Source organism: Bos taurus, chromosome 15, assembly GCF_002263795.3.
Source record: "Bos taurus isolate L1 Dominette 01449 registration number 42190680 breed Hereford chromosome 15, ARS-UCD2.0, whole genome shotgun sequence".
In the NCBI taxonomy this organism is placed as follows: Eukaryota; Metazoa; Chordata; class Mammalia; order Artiodactyla; family Bovidae; genus Bos; species Bos taurus.
The window spans coordinates 52,882,803-52,902,110 of record NC_037342.1 but is presented as its reverse complement, the minus strand read 5'-3'; the positions used below and the strand labels follow the sequence as shown (position 1 = coordinate 52,902,110).

General features: G+C 47.8%; 1 protein-coding gene across 10 annotated transcripts in view; it reads left to right on the top strand.

Moving 5' to 3' along the window:
- FAM168A (family with sequence similarity 168 member A) overlaps window positions 1–18,805 on the top strand; it is a 202,528-nt gene extending 183,723 nt beyond the window's left edge. For 8 of the 10 annotated variants that reach the window (XM_024975429.2, XM_059874898.1, XM_059874897.1 and 5 more), the window contains 5 exons: window positions 3,170–3,295; window positions 9,701–9,843; window positions 10,446–10,620; window positions 11,930–12,059; window positions 12,779–18,805. In XM_024975429.2, the coding sequence (XP_024831197.1) occupies window positions 3,170–3,295; window positions 9,701–9,843; window positions 10,446–10,620; window positions 11,930–12,042 (557 nt within the window). In that variant the 3' untranslated portion in view covers window positions 12,043–12,059; window positions 12,779–18,805. Of the gene's footprint in view, window positions 1–3,169; window positions 3,296–9,700; window positions 9,844–10,445; window positions 10,621–11,929; window positions 12,060–12,778 lie in introns of those variants that run through there. The other 2 variants (XM_059874901.1, NM_001205572.1) reach the window with 2 other exon arrangements.
- Window positions 18,806–19,308: the final 503 nt, after the last annotated feature.

Sequence of the window (19,308 nt, the reverse complement as noted above, 5' to 3'; positions counted from 1 at the left end):
TTGGAGATTGGAGTTAGCAGGTCTGAAAACAGAGAGAGGAAGCAGTTGCAGTAATTCAGGGAGGAGGTGATGAGAGCTTCCATGGAGCTGCCACATCTGTGAGTGGAGGAGTGGGCAAGCCCCAGAATCAGAAACTGTGAGACCAGATACTTGATTTTTGATCCTCACAATCAGTGCTGTCAAGCGATCAAGTAGTGGTTATTTATTGTCGTATTGTGAGACAAAAATCTGAAGTTTAGAAAGGTGTCGTGACTTGCCCAAGGTCCCACAGCTAACAAGTGGCACAGCCCAGGCCAGAACTCAGATTTCCTGACACACTGCATTGTTCAGGATGATGGTCCCTTGCTGCCTCTCCTCCTTGTAAGTGTGCTTAACAGATTGTTCAAGTGTCAGAGGGCGTGAGGGCCCCGTGTCCAGGGATGTGAACAACCCAGCACTTGGACGTGGGCAGCATGCTGTGACTGGGTTCTCTCTCTCTTTTTGTAAATTGAGGAATAGTACATATATAGCACTCCATAAAGTTTCGCCAGTCTCAAACATGCACCTCAATAGTATTTGACAAATATATACACACGTATTTATTCAAAATATAGATCATTTCTAGGAGTTGGTACCTTTCATGGCACCAGGAGCAGGCATGCCTGTCAGAGCAGCCTTCTCTGTTACCACGCCTCTCAAAGTGTCAGTTGGATTGTCTTCATCCCACAACTGAGTTCTGAATTGCTACCAGCAACAGGTTACTTTAGAATTGTACATGGACAAGGAGAATCATATGGTATATCTAACTAATGAGGAGAGCAGATTGACAGCTGCTATTTGTTGTTTTAGTCTTCATATTTATCTAGTTACGTAGATTATTATATATTCATATATATAGAAAACTACAGAAATATTAGTTTTTATTTTCTTTATAATGAAGCCAGAACAAAATATCCACTTCTTCACAAACATGTATGGTTTAGTTCACTGGCTCAGTTGGGAAATACACAAATCAAAGGCACAGTCACACTTGCTTCTTTCCTGGTTAGCCTGGAACATTGTTTGCTGTGCGTGATGCTGTCTTGTTCACTCTCTGGCTGGCGTGTGGCTGTGTTGCATCCCCAGCTAGACCATAAATAACCTTGTGTGCGGTGCCCATGACCCACGTGTGTTCCTGTCCACCGTGGCACTCCCCTCAGTGCTGAGTGCAGTGTAGGCCTCAGTTGCTCTCTGGTTGATTTTGACGGACTTTAATTGTCACATGGTCCTTCAGGCTAATGTCAAACTTTTGGTTTATGGTTAAAATTATGGTAAAGTATGCACCATTTGGGTTAAAAACTGGACCAGAATAGGACATCCAAATTCTCCACAGTCAGATTTCAGGCTCCTGCCCTCTGGTAGATTCCTGTGGAGTCTAGAGGGCCTGGGCTTGCTCTATCTGACTTCTTAGAGTGAATGTTTTACTTTTTTAGGGAGTTGATTTAGGTGGTCAGGGCTTTCCAGCCAAGTGGAGTGGCAGGTTCTAAACTTGGAGCCATCTTAATAGGATTTTTCAACACTAATTGGTTCCTTTATTAATCCCCACCACTCCCCCCATCCCCGCCCCTCAGGCAAAGAAACTCAAGGTAATTGTTTAAAATTGACTGCCCTCCTCCTTTGTTGTCTGCAGAGTCATGATCCAATGTCCAGCAAAGGCCCTGGACTCTGCATGGAATTCTGCTGGATCTCCATTTCTTCTACCAGAATTCTCCTTTTAGTGTCACTTCCCTGCCCATGATTTCCTTCTCATTTCTCAGCATCTGTTGTATATATTGCGGGCCATTGATGCAAGCTCAGAGTCAGCCCAGAACAGCTACACTCTTTTCCTTGGTTCAGCTAAAACAGCAGAGTCTTTGACCTCCTCCTCTGGCCACAGTACTTTGACGACTGAAGGACAGAGGCGTTTCCAGTTACCTGGACAGGCAGAGGGGTTTATGGGAATTTGTCTGGAGTGGACTATCCTTGTCCTGATGGAATGAGAGAGTATAGGCAAATTTGCTGCTCTTACTACCCTGTCTACCTCAGCCCCTTGTTAAAATGTTTCAAGTATATCCAACTGTTGCCAATACTAATATACTTTAAAACACCCCATATCCATGACTCCCAAGACCTTATTTGAGTGGAAAAGATACTGCTAAAATCATTTTTTAGTCCTAAGTAGAAATTTGGGTCAGGAATATTTCTTCTCTAGTGTTTGAAAATAGATCAAGGGAGATACCTAAAACATTAGGCATCCCCCTCCTTTGAAACTGTATTTCCTTACCTTCCCTACAGGACACATGAAGGTAAGTTTTTTGAGTCACTCCCCACTTCTAGAACATAGGAAGCATCAGCCTTCAAATTTCTCAAGCTGAGCTTTGAGTCAGCCTGGAAAGTCTCTGCAGATTTCTTTCAAACTGGGCTTCATCTCTATTTCACATCTACTCTAAGGTTGACAGTTGCTTTCTTGATGGCCCAGAAGATTTCGTCTCTAATTCATGAGGCCATGTCTCAGGTGGAGCACTGTGGCAGGAGGTACAAAGGGTGTGCCAGAGGCCTTTCTGCCTGGTCCCCGCTAGGTGCACAGGAGAAGGAGTTTGCAGGGAGAGTCCCACTGGACAGCCTGTGCCTTCCAAGCTGCCAAAGCTCAGTCCCTTTACAAGAAATGGCAGTCCAGCAAGGTTCACGTCAGGTGGTAATTAGCATTCTGGGGTCTCTCTGAAAGCGGTTGTTAAATACACCTCCAGCTGAGATTTCAGGCATGAAAAAGGAGTACTCAGTTGATCTGGCCCAATAGGCAGTCAAAGGTTCCGAGTTGCTACACATTAACAAGGAAGTGGCTAAGGTATATCTCAGAGCCTTAGGCCAGAATGCCAGACAGTGGAAGGTGGTATTCATAAGCATTGTCATGCTTTTAGTAGTGGGTAGAAAATCCCAACTCTCCTGATTAGTGTAAGGTCAGATTTCCTCAGCTTCAAATCATTTAGAAGCTCATTTCAGCACTCCTCCCAACCACTCACCCATCTCAGAAAGGCTGAACCATCCTGTGTGTCTGAATGGGGCCCCTTGGGTTATATGTTTCCGTCCAGCCCAAGACCCTTGCTTTGTGTCTGTGATTGGTGGTGCCCACTTCTTATTTCTGCCTAATGCCATTCTTGTGTCTTCCCTTAAGCAACTCTGCTGATGAAACAGGCCTGGCCACAGAACTCGTCTTCCTGTGGCACTGAAGGCACCTTCCACCTCCCAGTGGACACCGGGACCGAGAACCGAACTTACCAAGCATCCTCTGCGGCTTTCAGTAAATACAGCCTGTCTCCTCCTTTCCTTGTTCCCCTTGGTTGGGACTGATTTGTCTCTTAGGAAGAAAGGAAAGGGAACTTTTAAAACTGACATTTGTAAGACAATGTTTTAAGAGGTTCTCTCTCCAACCCACTGAAAAATTGGCCCTCCTCATACAGGAGCGTGGTGGGCTGCCGTCTGTGGGGTCGCACAGAATCGGACACGGCTGAAGTGACTTGGCAGCAGCAGCATACAGGGAAAGGTCATCCTCTTTAATCATGCACCCCACTTTGAGGAGACACAAAGCAGAGAGGGAAAGAGAAGGAAGTACTCATCTGCCAAGAAGTTTGATGAGGGAAGGACTGTTACTGCATTTCAGGGGAAAAGACAAAGGGCAGTTTAAAGGCTTGTGGACTTTTGGACAGAGGGGCCTCCTCCAGCTAGCACAAGGATTTTCAGCCTCAGCACCGTGGACATCAGGAGCAGATAATTCTTAGTTGGGAGGTGGCTATGTTGTACAAAATTGGCCCTTGCTTGAGAAATACTGCCCCTTGCATGAAAGCTACACCATGGAAGCAACGTAAGTGCAGGGGTCCTAGTGGAGGCCGGAAACTGGTCTGGCTGGTCAGATGGGTCCCGTTCACTCGAGGCTCAGTGGAGTGACTGATGGTTTCACTTTCACCTCTGATTTTTAACACAAAATGACTCCACTAGGTAAAATGAGGGCCAGTGTTCAGAAATTACCGAGTGGCATTTTGACTCTGTGTAAGGAAAATCTTCATGCTTTCTTGGAGCTGTCCAAAAGAGAAATAGCTGGCTTTGCGTGTGGTAAGCGCCTATCTCTTAAGTTGTGCCAACATGGGCTGGTCAGACCCTCAGAGGGATGTTGCAGACTAGGCCCATGGTCTGGGGTTCAATGAAGTATTACTCTATTAAGTAAGTAAATTAGAAGAATATGTTGTATTTAAAGTTTTTCATTAAAATATTGTTTTCTCCTTAGTTATCATTGCCCCTTCGTGTCAACATAGTTTATACAACATAACTCTCACCTTTTGAAGAATATGCTTTCATGATCACGCTCTCATTTAATCTACACGATAGTCCTGTTTGGGTGGATTTTTATTCTATTTTGAAAGCTGAAGCTCAGAAAGGTACTATGCCCAATGCAGCACAACTGGAGAAAGGTTTCACCTAGGATAAGTTTCTATTACGGACTTTTTTCTTGAGATTAATTTTACTGTTTTTTAAGAGAGAGACAATAGCAGTAGGGAGTTTTTCCAGATAACCTATGATATGATACATGTGCGGGCATATAATACATCTCTTCTATCCACACATATGGAGGTACATGCATACAGACACACCTACTGCAGTGTAGCGGAAAGAGGCCTGGAGTGGAAGACCAAAAGACTTGGATTGTGGACTTGGTTCTGTGTAACCTTGAATAATTACCATGCTTTGGACCTTATTTTTTCTAAAGGTAAAATGAGACTAGACTAGGTCATCTTGGCGCTGTATACCCAATATCCTCCACCCTGTCAGGGGCCTTCTTGCCAGCTGCCAACTAGCCTTTGTTCACACATCTCCAAGTGTGGCATATTCATTCCCTCCAGAGACAGTCTTTTCCACAGCAGGGAAGTATCTGTATTAGAAGGCCTTGCCTTTCACCATGTTAACCTCTTCCTGAAGTTCCACTGAACTGCCCAGTAGCTATAGCCCACTGTCCTCTCACAGGCTCTCACAGTCACTAGAAAGGGCCAAGGCGTACCCCCTTTCTTATAATTTATAGATAGTGGTAGGATTGACTGGTCCTCCCATATCCCCCCAGGGTTTCTCCCAGCACACAGATTTTGTGGCTTCTAATACCAGAGAAAACTCAGGACCCTTTGAAAAATTCAGTTTAATTTCACTAACACTTGCTAAGCCTGTTTGTAATTAGGTCTCCCTCCTACTTATTCAGCACTCTCTTGTTCAGCTGCCAACAAGGAGACTTGGGGGTCAAGGCAAGTCTCATACATAGAGCTTTGTCCAGACATATAAATCTGATAGTCAATAAACTGATTAGTCTAAAAGGCATCCTTGATGTGAGCATCAATGCATTTGAAAGTGGTAGGGGCTCTCCTGCTGAAAAAGAATTACGACAGTGCAGAAGGATTAAAGAGAGGGCTAAAAAGGGTTTATCTTGCTAATATACACAGTCTCTTTATTACCCTATTTGATGGAGTTTAAAATTATGGTTAGGAACCCGAGAGAAAGAATAGGGTACCATAAACAAAGCCTTTTTCAAAAGACAGGGCTGGGACTGCGAGTGATCGAATTCCCTTTTTCTCTCACAATATCGCCTTTAATGAAATGGGGATACAAAGGCCAATATACCAGATGTCCAAGATTGGACTACAGAGACAGACATATGATCAAAAAAGGAACTCTGCCCAGGGCATGGTAAGCCTGATCTCTGGGCCCAGCTCTGCATTGATGTGCTGTGCAGTTTTGGAAAAGTTGCTGCTCCCCTGGGCTCTAGATTCTTCACCTGAATTGGAGAGGATTGAATTCAAGTCTCTAATGTCCTTAAGGTGTAGCATTCCAAAGTCCTAGTTCTGTAACCTTCAGACTTAGGTAGGACTCTTTTCAGGAGACCCAGGCCTCAAGAGATGAGTCTAAGTTCATTTGAGCAAAATCAGTGAGTCTTTGTTTTGACTTGGTTTTGTTTTGTTTGTATCGAGTCCAACAGCTTTTTTTTTTCCCCTTTAATTTAGGTGCATAAAGTAATAAACCCTGAATTCTGTGATACTTGAGGTAGCCCAGGGGAATTTCCATTGATCCTCAAGGGTGTGGATAGGACCATCAGTCAGTTACGGAATGTCCTCTGCAAGGATTTTCTCATAAAAGTCTCACTGAAATACTCACAGCTTAGAGTATCAGCACTGGAAAGATCTTCTGATATTATCTAGTCCAATGAACGTATTCCTTAAGAGAAGAATTGACCTGACTCACTGACGAGCCCAGGACTTGGGGACTGTAGTTAGAGGAGGGAGCACCGAGTCCTGGGTGCTCGTGAGCAGTCACTCACTTGCTGTCGTCGTCTTATCTGTGAAACGTTTGTGCTGGTCTTGATGATCTCTAAGATATCTTCTAGCTCTGCAGTTCTGCTTCTCCCTTCTCAACCTCTCTGGACAAATAGGCAAGGCCTTCTTCTCCAGCATCATCATTTTGGCCACCAAGTGTGTTTTGGCTAAACTGATTTGTATTCTGAGTTCATGTGTGTCTATTTCATAACATGAAGAAAGGAAACACTCTCAGACAAGGTTATTCCTAGGTGTAGAAACCAAATTCTACTGCAGTCTCTGGGCGCCTCTTGATTTCCCTCAGAGGGACAGTGTCAACACTTTGTGAGATGTGGTTGTCCTTGTGACACAGAAGGTGCGTGCAGGCTTCCCAGAGGATAGAACTTGAGCACACCTTCTCTGGAAACATAAAGGAGAGTCTAGCACCACTGGCGTGTTAACTTTAAAGAATCTTAAAATCATGGCATTTTAAACCATTAAATTTAAAAATTCTAGAATCCTGAAGTCTGTGTTCCAAGTTGGATCCCACCATGAAAGTTATGGTTTAGCTTCCTGTCTACTGTCATCTTTCAGACCAGTCTCTGTACACGTCCCAGAACAGGAAGCTTACTGTCTCTCTATACAGGGAGAGAGAAAGGAATAATAGGTAACCTATATGAACTATTCTTATTGTGTCAGGCTTTCTTCTAAGGGCTTTGCACTTATTCATGTATTCATCACTATAACCCTATGAAGTAAGTGATGATATTATCGTCCCCATTTTGTAGATGACGAAACTGATGTATTCTACAGCTGTTAAGTAGGAGAGCTGGGGTTTGGACCCAGGCAGTCAGTCTGGCTCCAGATTGCTCATCACTATAACCCTATGCTATATAGCTTTCAGAGATAGGGATTCTTAGTATTCGGGGGTGTCCTGCCCTCCTGCATGGAAGAGGGGTGCTTTCCATTCTGCCAGGGCTCCCCATAGCGTCTTATTTCTTTAAGTCAGGAGTTAACAGGCTTTTCCTGTAAAGGGGCAGATAATAAATATTTTAGACTTTTCAGGCCTTATGGTCTCTGACATAACTACCATTCAGCCAGTAAAGCAGCCATAGTCAGTATGTAAATGAATGGGCATGGCTGTGTTACAGTAAAACTTGATTTACTAAAACAAGCTGCAGTCACACACACAAAAATTGTGGTTTGCATGTTTCAAATGTAAATAGTATGAATAAAAGATCCTGTGGTAAATCTGGAAATAGTCTCCTGCATATGCCTATCCCTTGAGATTCACAGTTCATCCTATTACTTTAAAACTTGTCTCTGTCATGGAATAAAACCTATTTCTCTCTTATTTTATATTTCTCCTCCTCCTCTCCCTCCTCCCCTCTTCTCTCCCTTTCTCTCCCACCTTCTCCTTCCTTGGGGGGAGGGGGCAGAATAGCAGTTAGGCTCCCTTAGCATCATACTTCATGTTCTTGGGACGTGCCCATCTTGAGAATCCCTTTTTTCTACAGACAAGTAAACTGTCTCTGGTTGAAGTACAGCTCAAACGGCTCCTAGACATGTGCAAACCTACGCTCCTTGACTTCCCCCACAGTATCTGCTTCTCCCGGGACCACATTTCATGATTAGCTGTATGGTCTAGACTCTTGGAGGAATCTGCTGTAGACTTCTTCCTCAACTGACTCACATCTCCACTTCCAGTTAGTTTCTAATTCTTACCAATGCTCTCTTCTCATTAATGTATTTTTCTCTACTCCATCCTCATTGCTACTTATTTCCCAAGCATGTTTGACCACAAAATCAGTTTCTCCAGTTTTTCACAGAACAAACTAGGAATCTCCAGGTGGAAAGATAAACGGCATGATTCCAGGGAAGAGGACAGGGCACCTTTTGGCAGTGCCTTGTGTGGTAACTGCACAGTCGCTTTCACATCCTCCTGAGTATTTCATCAGGGTATGCCCAGGCTGTGGTGTGACCTGAGTGAGATTTGTGACTGTGTGGCAGCCTGCTTTAAATGGGGGTTAGGGTAGAAGAGAATCAGTGTCTTTAAAACAATGGGATTTTAGTTCAGGAAGAGATCTTCATTCTTAGCCTTCTGATTTTACAATATAAGAAACTAAGGCCCAGAGACTTGGCAGTAGTTACAGCAAATTGGAGGAAAGCCTGGACTGAAGCCTGGACCCCTTCTCTTCCAGTAAAGCACCCTTTTTACTCTGCCTCCAGTTCCTTATAAAAACAGCTCCGTGTTACTGAATGGGTCCTTGTTGAGCGTCTTGTAGGCAAAAGACCTAAAGCCAAGAGAGGTTTCGTGATGTGTCAACCAGACCAAGTCAGGATGGAGGACCACAGGGAAGAATCTCCAACAACACCCCATTGGAGATCCAAAGCCAAGGTCCCCTGGCACTGTCCCTTCAACTCAGAGAGTGGGGCTACCTGATGATCGCTCAGTTTCCATAGAATCATTCCATGTTGTGATTCTCTAAGGACATAGCCTTGTTCCTAAGTGGTTTATGTTTCAGGTTTTTCCTGTGAACTTAGGATCTGACTCTCTTTTCCAGAAATTCAAAGGCAGCATAGTTTGTGTGAATGGCTGATTGTGAACTTCTCGGAGCCTGACTTCTCAGCCCCCCTCCCCAGCTTCTGTCCACCCTGCTGACCAGACGTGGCCTGGGTTCCAGGTCGATGTGAATCTTTTTTATTCTGACTTCAGTCTTTCAAGCAGCGGTGGCCCTCCCCCAAGCCCCAGGAGGGGAGGAAAAGCAAGCCATGTAGAGCAAAGTTTTTCAGCATCTCAGAAAAGGAGGATCTCTGAATGGTGTTTTGTATGAGGTTTCCACCTTAAAACCTGACAGGGAAGAAGAGGAGTATGGTGGAGAGCAGTTCATAAAGGGAGAGAGATATAAGGAGGAAAGAGAGAGTAAGGGAGAAAGCAAGACAGAAGCAGCAGCAGCAGCAGATGCCCCAGGGTACTGAGTGAAGAGATTTAAAAGCAAGAAGAGAGAGTGCAGTATAGAGCAAGCAGATTGAGGGTCTCCCATCCACATGTACCTGCCTGTCTCATGGTACAGGTTTCAGAATCCTAGACTGTCTGAGTTTCAAGGGCCCCTTAAGAGATCATCTGGTCCCAGCCTCAGAGCCCTGAGACACAGAGAAATAAAAGATGCCACACATGCAGCCCTATGCACCAGGACTGAGGGAGCTGCCTCTGGGGCCAGGGCTCTCTGGGCAGAGCCCTGTACTTTGTCTGTTCTCATCTGTGTTTCCAGCCTGGATTCAGCCCATGCTTGTCTGGGGAGTCGTGACTGGGACCTGCTGCCTCCCAGCGATGCTGTTCTGCCAACTAATTGGAAGTCTTTCTTATTGCCTTGGTACAGGATATACTGCGGGGACACCATACAAGGTCCCACCGACCCAGAGTAATACTGCTCCGCCCCCCTACTCCCCTTCACCCAACCCCTACCAGACGGCCATGTATCCAATCAGAAGTGCCTACCCCCAGCAGAATCTGTATGCCCAGGTAAGTACATGTAGAAGCCTGGGTCCACCTCTTCTGCAGGTAAAGGAGCCACCAGCCTGGGTGGGTGGGGTGGAGGGGGAAGAAAAGAGAGTTTGTGGCTCTGATCAGCTGTCATTCTTGTGTCACTGAAGCAGTAACCTTACAGCCTATACATACCCTCACTCTACCTCAGTCCACAGTCAGAGGCTCTTGTTATTATTTAGTAGAAGCATTTGAGAAGCTCTGGATTAAGATGATCCAGGCCCTGTGTCTACTCTGCCCAGAGATCAGCAGACCTGAGGGCTGTGATGGCAGAAAGCAGTCATGTGATCCAGGCAGTGGGATGTCACCTCAGACCATTGTCTCCATCGTCAACCTTTTTGCCTAAAAGGAAATATATAGTAAGAGACATTTGGGGAAGTGCTCTGCATTTAGGACATTTTTCCAGTATGTAAAATGGAAGCATTCACACCAGCACGGTGCTTCCATGAGCAGAGCCTCAGACCTTGTGTCCCTGGGCCAGAGATCCTCAGACACCATCCCTTAGGGTTTGAGACAGGCTCCCCTCCCCTCTCTCCCCACCTCTCCAAAAGCCGGTGTGACAAAAGCCCCTCTTCCCCCAGGGAGCTTACTATACACAGCCGGTGTATGCTGCCCAGCCCCATGTCATCCACCACACCACGGTCGTCCAGCCCAACAGCATTCCCTCTGCCATCTACCCGGCGCCTGTCGCCGCTCCCAGGACCAACGGCGTGGCCATGGGAATGGTGGCCGGCACCACCATGGCGATGTCAGCAGGTAAGGGCAGCATCTATGTCAGTGTCCATTCCCTTCCTCCAGGAACTCATGACAGTGGAAAACACAGTCATGGAATCGACTGTAGCATAACATGAAGAATCCTGTGCCTGGGAGTTCTAGGGACCCTCTAACTCTCTCCACAGGGCTGCGGAAGATTTCACCATGGAGGATGTAGTGAGCTAGGCCTTAAAAGGTGAACAGAGGCTAATCAGAGAGATGAAAGAGGGAAGGGCAGTCCAGGGGAGAGAACATGAGTAAAGCACATTCACAGAATGGACATGGTGTAAATCGCTTAGAAAATGAGAGCATGGAGTTGGAAGGGTGGCTGGAGCAGTTGTCAGAGATAAAGTGGTGGAGAGTCTCGAATACATAGGTAACAGGGAGCTAGCAAAGAGGTTTAAGCATGGGAGAGATAGGGTTTGTCTAATCATTCTCTCTGACTGCAAGGTGGAGACAGCTGGGTTGGGGAGATATGGGGGGAAAGCTGTGCTTTAGAGGAGAGATAATGATGCTAGGACTCTGCTAGCAGCAGAGTCCCAAACAGGAGGGCACAGGGCAATGTTCTTTAGCAGGCAGGAGCTTCAGGACCTGTCTGGTAATTAATTGCGAGTCTTGGAAGAAACAGGAGTCCAGGAGGACCCCTTCTCCATTTCTGGCTTACTCTAGAAGCCCTGAGGATGGAGTTAGGGAGAGACACCAGAGGAAGAGCAGGTTTGGGGAAGTCTTTGGATGAGTTGGCATTAAAAGAAGAGCATGAGAAGACAAGAGGGCTCTGAATAACCTTGAGAGACCCAATTTTCAGAGAATCAGCGAGGTCATCTTCTAGGGAAAGAGAATACAAGGGCTTGAGTGGCCAGGAGGTGGGAGTTGGGATTTTCCTCTGCCCCTAATGTAAGCATTGAGGCCTCTCACTCCCCAGATCAGGTCAGCAAGCTGATGCAGATCTGCTGGGTGCCAGCCTTATTGTTTGGGTCCTGGGGACCAAATACCGATAGACCAAACCAGAGGCCTACCCTTAGGAACAGCTAGGTTAGTGGGACGACCAGCGCCACATAAAGCAGCAGACACCTCAGTGTGACGTGCAGTGAGAGGAGCGCACGGAGAAGAGTGAAAGGAGGCCACTGGAGACTGGCTGTCTTGGAGCATCAGGAAGGTTTCCCCTTGGGAGACGGCTCCTGGCAAGGTGGGGAGGGGCGGGCGGCAGCTCATGAGCAGGCGGGGAGCAGCTGTGAAAGATCACGGCTCTTCCTCCTCGTCCCAGCACGTGGACGGCCTCATCAGGTTTCCTCTTCTCCTTCCGGATGCTCAGGTACCCTGCTGACTGCACCCCAGCACACCGCGATCGGGGCACACCCTGTCTCCATGCCAACATACAGGGCCCAAGGGACCCCTGCGTACAGCTATGTGCCTCCGCACTGGTAAAGCCTGCGTCCATCCAAGTGAGTGAGGACCGGGTGGGAGGTGGGAGAGTGACCAACTCTCAGAGCTGTCTCAGAGCCCCTGGCTTGGCCTGCAGCACAGGTGTCAACAGGGGTTAGGTGACAGTTACTAGTTGTTTTCCTGCTGCAGCTTCAGCAATATCACTCTTCATGATAGCTGTCATTTTCTATATATTCTAGATACTTTACATACGTTATCTCATGATCCGCACAGTAACTCTGTGAAGTAAGGATCATTGCTCTATTTTACAGATATAGTTTAGTATCACTTAACTAGTAAAAACTAACCTGGGACTTGAACTCCAGTCCTCTAGTACTAAATTTTGTGCTCTTTACTGTATGGTCTTCAGACTACTTCTAACTGTGGGCCTATCCTTCCAATGAACTTTTATCTCAATCAGATGTTGGCTCTGACTGGGTCCAGGCAGAAGCCCTAGGTCACCCTCACCACCAGGCTCCCCCTGTCCTCTGCAGATCCTAAGGCAGTGCCAGTGACCTGTAGAGCTCCAGGGATGTCACTGAAAATCACTGCCATGCCTCCTTGTCTCCCTTGCCGCCTCCTCCAGAGCTCTTGGCACTGGATGGGAAATGGGCCGCTCCACTGGGAAGACACAGACGACTCCATTTAGGGCTCTCAGCATGAGGGGAGGGTGTCCAGGAGTTCCCCAAGGGCCTCAGGAATACCGCTGTCACTAATGGCTTTCCCCTTCCTCCCCTAGACCTGGAGTCACACATTGTATGCAACTACTCAAGTCTTACACAGGTGCTGGAGCAGCTCCCTAGCAGCACCACCTCTATTTGCAAGAAGAGACAACGGAAGTGCAAGGGTCACTTTATGCATCTTTAACGGTTTTGGTTTTTATTTTTGGTTTTTGTAAAAGCTGCTTTTTCTAATCTCCTGCCTCTCCCCACTGTCCCCCTCTGAGCCGCTGCCCTCGCAGCTCCACCCTTCTCCTACCTGACCAGGCACATCCTCTCTGCTCCTTTCCTTCCCCAAGCATTCAGTCCTGGGAGCCTAGTCTAGCGGCAGGCAGAGAGTGGGGTCTGTTGCAGTGGTTCTGCTGAAGGTGCGATTTCCTTTGAAGAGCATAGTGGATGTGACCCTTGGGTCCAGGGTAGGAACTCAGAACTGTTAAGCAAGCCACATCTCTGAGGGATGGTTTCTTTTTCGATTTTTCTCAAGCAGGATTAGTTTAAGACACTGCTGTATCCTGACACAAATGAAATATCTTCTGATATTTCTGAGAACCATCGCAACAGACCAAGAACAAAACCACCTGATTAGGTAGGAGCGTTCATAGCAGCTTAATAATACCCCAGATGAGAACCTGGGAAAACCAGATTTTTTCTTTGGGAGAACTTGAGGGAGGGTGGGGGGAGGGGCGCACTGTGGGAAGGCAGAGGGAAGAGAGTTGAGAGGCCCTTGCCTGCTGGCTTTGGCTTGTAAGGTCTCTGGCCGAATTGTCTGGGCCTGGACCCTCTAATTTGCACAGTGATGTTAACTGACCTGGCACTTCCTCAGAAGGTGATTTTTGACCTCAGACCTGCCAAGCAGCTGCAGGACGGTGGGATCCTAGCCCCCCAAAGCCTCGGAGGCCAAGTGCCCAGTGTACTCTAGACCTTGGCCTCTGAGCCTTCATGGATCCACTCTGGTGAGGAGCTTGCTCCTCAGTAGAGTGGAAACCTGTGGCATTTCTCTCCCTTCCCTTTGTCCTTCCCAGAGCCAGGGCTCACCCGTCTGTCCATGGCGCTGGCAGACAGGCTAAGTTCTTGGTTACCTTGTGCCATTCATGGCCAAAGTGAAGGAACCACATTCCAGGTGGGTGCTGGTGGCTCTGGAGGTCAGGATAGTGAAGGAGAAACAATAGCAATAAACATTTCATCGACTCATGGAACTGAAGGGACCTTAGCAATCATCTCATCCATTCCCCTATTTGACAGATAAGGAAGCTGAGGCCCAGAGAAGAGGAAAGGACTTCCCTAGACCTTGCAGTAAATTAGCATTAAATGCAACCTTCCTGCCTGGGGCATGCTGTCCACAAAAATTTACCTAGGGATGGATTGGCTTGGCTTTGTAAAAATGAAGCCAGCAGTGCCCACACCTGGTGAGCTCTGGAACAGTCTCTGGGCTTTTGTTTCTGCTCTTTTCCTCCATGGATTTCAAAGGCAGAGGTTGAAGACTTGGCCGAGGTCACATAGGGGCAGATGGCGGGAACAGAAATTGCAAATGAGGAAATAGCATTTGGAAATTCTGTGAAGACATGTGGACCTCTCATCCTATACCTGACTCCAGCCCTTGGAGGAGCAGGTGGACTGGCTGAAAAGGAGTCCATGCTGTTAAGACAGTAGCCCCTCATCCTGAGAGGAGAGGAGGAAACATGGGCTCTCTGGGGAGAAGAGGGACCCCTGGGTCAGGAGGCCCCATTGGTCTCAGCCAGGAGCCCAGCTGTCTAACACTGCCCGCCCTGCACCCGGCACTTGGAGGGGTTAGCAGCCCCTTTGGGGATGGTTGGTGGCGGGGGGTGGGGGGGTGGGGTGGCATGCACAGGAACATTTTACTGTACAAAATGGGATCATTGATGACATTTAGAACTTCTAAATAACTCTCTTCATTTTAAATTCATGCATACGTGGATATATCCCTACCCCTACCTCCCATGTCTCCCTAAAGGAGGAAATAATCAGGAAACCCCTGGGCCAGGAGGACCTCAGAGGCTATCTGGCTGTTCCCAGGGGGGCACAGCCCAGCAGCATCCTCGACCTGGGAAATGCAGGACCAGTAAGGAAAAGCCCCGCTGTTCTAAATGGTCTGCTCGGGGGTGCTGAAAAGGTTTTGTTTTAAAACAATAGAAAGTTTTCCAGTGTTAATCCTTTTTTTTCTTCTTTTTTTGGGCAAATACCTCCTCCTACTCTCTGGTTGTATAAGGGTGGGTGAAGGTTGTTTTAGATTATGTCATACATGCTTAGAAAATGCCAAAATAATAATAATGATTATAATAATAATAGGAAACATTTGCATTTGTCAGGTGCTTCATAGACTTCAGAGCACTTCACAGCCTTTAATTTACTGACCCTGAGGGAAAGACAAGGTCAGGGTTATTTCACCCATTTGACAAATGAAGAAACTGGTCCTATTTAATAGCAGGAAAGGGAACTTGCCCCAAAGTGAGCAGAATGCTGGCACCCCAAAAGGCTCCCCTGAACCCTGCTGCCTCCAGATAGGCTGGGGCAGAACCAGAGGAGGGGAAAGGAGATCTAGGAATTACCTTTTTACCTTTCTTCATTCTGTACCAGTATGTAAAAACCAACATCTAGTACCTCAGTTTTTCACAAAGCAATTTCATATCCATCATCTGGCTTAACCCCGTGAAACAGATGATTCTCTCATTTGATCCATGAGGAAACTGAGACTTGGAAAAGCAGAGTGACTTGCTCGTAAGTGGCAGAGCCATTTGAATCTTAGTCTGCGGTCTCTTTCCCTCCAGTCTGAATCCACACACAGGCTTGTGGACTGAAACGCGATGCTGTGCACCCTCTCCTGGCCCTTGTATGTAATTCAAGATCAAGGACAGACCCCAAGGCAAAAACAAGGTGTGGAAAGGCTGGGGTCTGGAAGAACCCAGGCATAGCACCCCTTTTGCGGGCTGAGCACCGGAGCCCCAGTTCAGCTGGCCTCACCCTCTTGCTTTGACGGAGATCCACAAGCCTGGCCAAGCTTGGGGAGTCATTGCAGAGGAACTGAGCCCAGGAGAACGAGGCAGTCGTGTGCCTGTGGTAGGATGAGCACACGTGGGATCACGGGCATCCATCAGGAGGTACCATGAGCATCATCCACAGATACTGGATGGCCCAGTGGTCAAGCTGGACAGAAGGTCAGAGCTTGAGGGGCCCTGTCATTTTAGGAAGTCCAGCAAGCCAGAGAGGACAAGGGGTGCACCCACATGACATTCGAGCTGCAGCATGGCACCAGCAAAGCCCTCTCCACCCCATTCCACTGCTTCTCACCAGTGCTACAAGCTTGGTGGGCAGGGTTAGGGGTACAGGTGGTTCCAGTCACCAGCCAACCCTCACGGCTTTCCCCACTTGTACCTGCCTCCCTCTCCTTAGCCTGGGGCCCAGGAAGCTGGAGTCTGGAAGCTGGAGTGCCCCCAAGTGGTAAGAGCCTGAAATTTAATCTTTCTGCCACATTTTGGAAAAATTGATTTCCTTTCTTCCCCGCAAGACAAGACAGTTGCTGCTCTTCCTCTCTCTCTCCTGGCAGTGACTGTAAAGTGAATATCCCCCTCCCTATATATTGAAAAAGGACACTCACCTGTCCAGTTTATTGTCTGTATACGAAGTACTTTGATATTGATTGCCAAAATTCCCATTTTATAGATAGAAAAAACTAAGTCTCTGAAAGCTTAAGAGACTTGCCAAAGGTCACATAGCTCATGAGAGAAAGAGCCAAGATTTGAACTCTTCAAATCCTCTGCTCTTTCTGCTGACACCTGCAAACCTTGGTGGCCAGCATGCAGAAGGGATGGGCTACCTGTCTGCCCCTAAACAGAGGAACGCTCCAGGGAAACCTGGGAAGTCAGTCTTCCCTGCTGAGCAGATTTTTATGAGGAGCCCTGGAAACCCAGAGGCAGTTCCAGCTGGCAGCACTCGAAGGACAGGAATTTGCAATAAGAGGCCTAACTTGAGCAAAGCACTTTGGGGTCATGATGCCTAGGACTGAAGATGTGTTCAGGGGCAGCCCCAGGCACCTGTCCATTGAAAGACCTATGTCCTTAGGAAGCCTGTGTACCCTTGCTTTCTGACCCTGGAGAGCCGGCCCACTATCCAGACCCAGTGAGTTGGCACTTCCAGGGGACTTGATGTAGCCCTGAATGCTCAAAAGTACACCTGAATCCAGACCCTGGATTTGTTTTTCCCAAGAGTGAGGACCAGGATCTAGAGAGACACTGTGCAGTCCTTCCACCTCATCCCAGCTCTTACCCTTGGCCACCCAAAGTGTTCCAGAGATCTGGGAGTGTGTCTTCAGAGAGGCTGGCTTTGTTCCAAGTACCCTTCAGAAATGAATCACACGGAGCATAGGAGTAGTGCAGATCCTTTGGTCACAGAGTTCTGATGTCCTCACTGTGCAGACAGGACTCAGCCAGAGGTCCAGAGAGGCGCTGGCTGAATCAGGCCTGGAGCCCTGCATGTCAGACCCTCAGCTCTGCTCTGAGGGAGGCGAGAGGGAGGCCTAGAGGGCACAGGTCTTGGTCACAGCACTGTGGCTGGATCAGTCACTGAGATGTCACCATGGCATTTGCTCCTCAATTGCAGTTCAAAGTACATGTGGAAGCTCTGCTTTTCACCCTGTATTCCACAGCACTGTAGGGCATGTGGTCCCCAGCTGATTGCCAAGCTTGGGAATCCAGAGGGGGCAGGTTGGGCAGTGGAGGGGCAGGCTCCATGCCAGTGTCCAGCCCCAGGAGAATCCAGGCTAGACTTACCTCCAAAAGCTGGATCACGGTGGAGACCCAGCCAGGCTAACATCGGGTTCCACAGCTGAGCCTGAGAGAGCTCAGCCTCCTTTGGGTGTGCCAGGTTGGTGGCAGGATTTGTCCTTTACCTGTCCACGTCCCCCTCTAGAAAACCTGTTTCTGAAATTAGGCATTACATGGTTCTAGGGCCTGGCCTTTAAATTTCCTGGCAGGCCAGTTTCAACATTCCATAACCAATCTTGCCTGAGCCAGACTTGGGTCTCACTCCCTCACTTTCTCCAATGGGTATTTTCTACCTTGTGTACTGCTGAGTCCAGCCCAGTAGCCAGGTGATTGGGACTGGCTGCCACAAAGCCAGAAAGGGAAACTAGAACGCTTGCTTCCCTGTGGCTGCATCCATAGTCCCTGGGTCTTCTTGCTGTGGCAGTGAGGCCCTGTACCCAGTCCAGCTCCTGGTAGAGGGGCTATTTTCCTTTTTTGAAGAGAACACATATAACAGCTTTGCTGATAAGTACCAGCCCATAGGTCTCAAAAGGGTGAAGTCATCTTTGGGCCTGACCCCAGCAAGACCAGCATCTCCAGGCTCCAGCCTTCCTCCTTGTGCCTGACAGTCAGGGAAAGAGTGGGACTGGCCAGAGACCACCTTCTCGGGTCAGCCAGCTTGTCTGGATCTATGGTGGGACTGCAGCTCTTCCTTACCCAAGGGGAGGTAAGGCCAGGCCTCTAGCAACGTGGCGTTGTCTGTCATGACCTTTAAAGGCCCAAGGGCCTGTCCCTGTCTCCTGACTAAAAGGCATCTGCATCCCTGTTCATATCACACAACAGAGAAACTTGTTCTCGTGGCATGTACCATCCCTGTGAGAGAGCGTTGTATATGATTTTGTATTTTTTAATTCATTTTAATCTACAGGTTGGAATCTAGTTTTTAAATTTTATTGGAACTCACATTTTAAAAAGAAAAACATTTAAAATAATAATAATAAACCTTTGACCGGTGTCTTCCAAGTAGTTTGAGCAAAGAACTTATAGGTGTTTTCAAAACACAGCCTGGAGTGTAAAGAGTGGAAAGCCCCGCGGCCTCGCTTGTGTGTATGAAGTGTAAATCTGGTTTTGTTCTGTTGTTTTGGATTCTTTTGGGTTTTTGTTCCGTTTTGTTTTGAAGATCAGATAGTGATCACCCTGAAAGATTGAAGCCAAGAATTTGTAACTATGATATTTACTGTAAGCTGTAGAACATTGAATAACTATTAAAAAAGTTTCCAAAAAAAAAAAGTCTGGAGTGACCAGACTGGTGGTTCTTGGGAGAGGGAGACACAGACACCTGTTGGGTTGGTGAGTGTCCCCTGGGCTTCTGCCAAGTTGATTCTAAACTTGTTTTCACCAGTCAAGCGATACCTACAGATACGCTGCATCTCCGGGTCAGGGGCCGGGGCTAAGGTGTGTGATACAGGAGTGCAGGGGAGCCATGAATGATGGAGGCTGCATCTGCCGAGTGCCCACCGTGTGGCCGGTAATCCTCATGGCAGGACAGGAGGTGAGCCCTGTGGGTAGCCCTGGCCTTGGGAGGGGGAGCAGCTGAGGAGGGCGAGTACCTTGGCCAAGGTTACAGAGCTAGTGAGGGGCAGAGCTGGAACTTACACTTGGTCTGGCTCCAAAGCACAGGTACCCAGCCCCAAGTTCTCCTGCCCACTCTGGAGGAGGCAGTGCCTACATCCACTTAACAGGGCTAAGCGGTCTGTGGGCCCAGAAGGATGGCTGAGGGTGATAATGTGGTC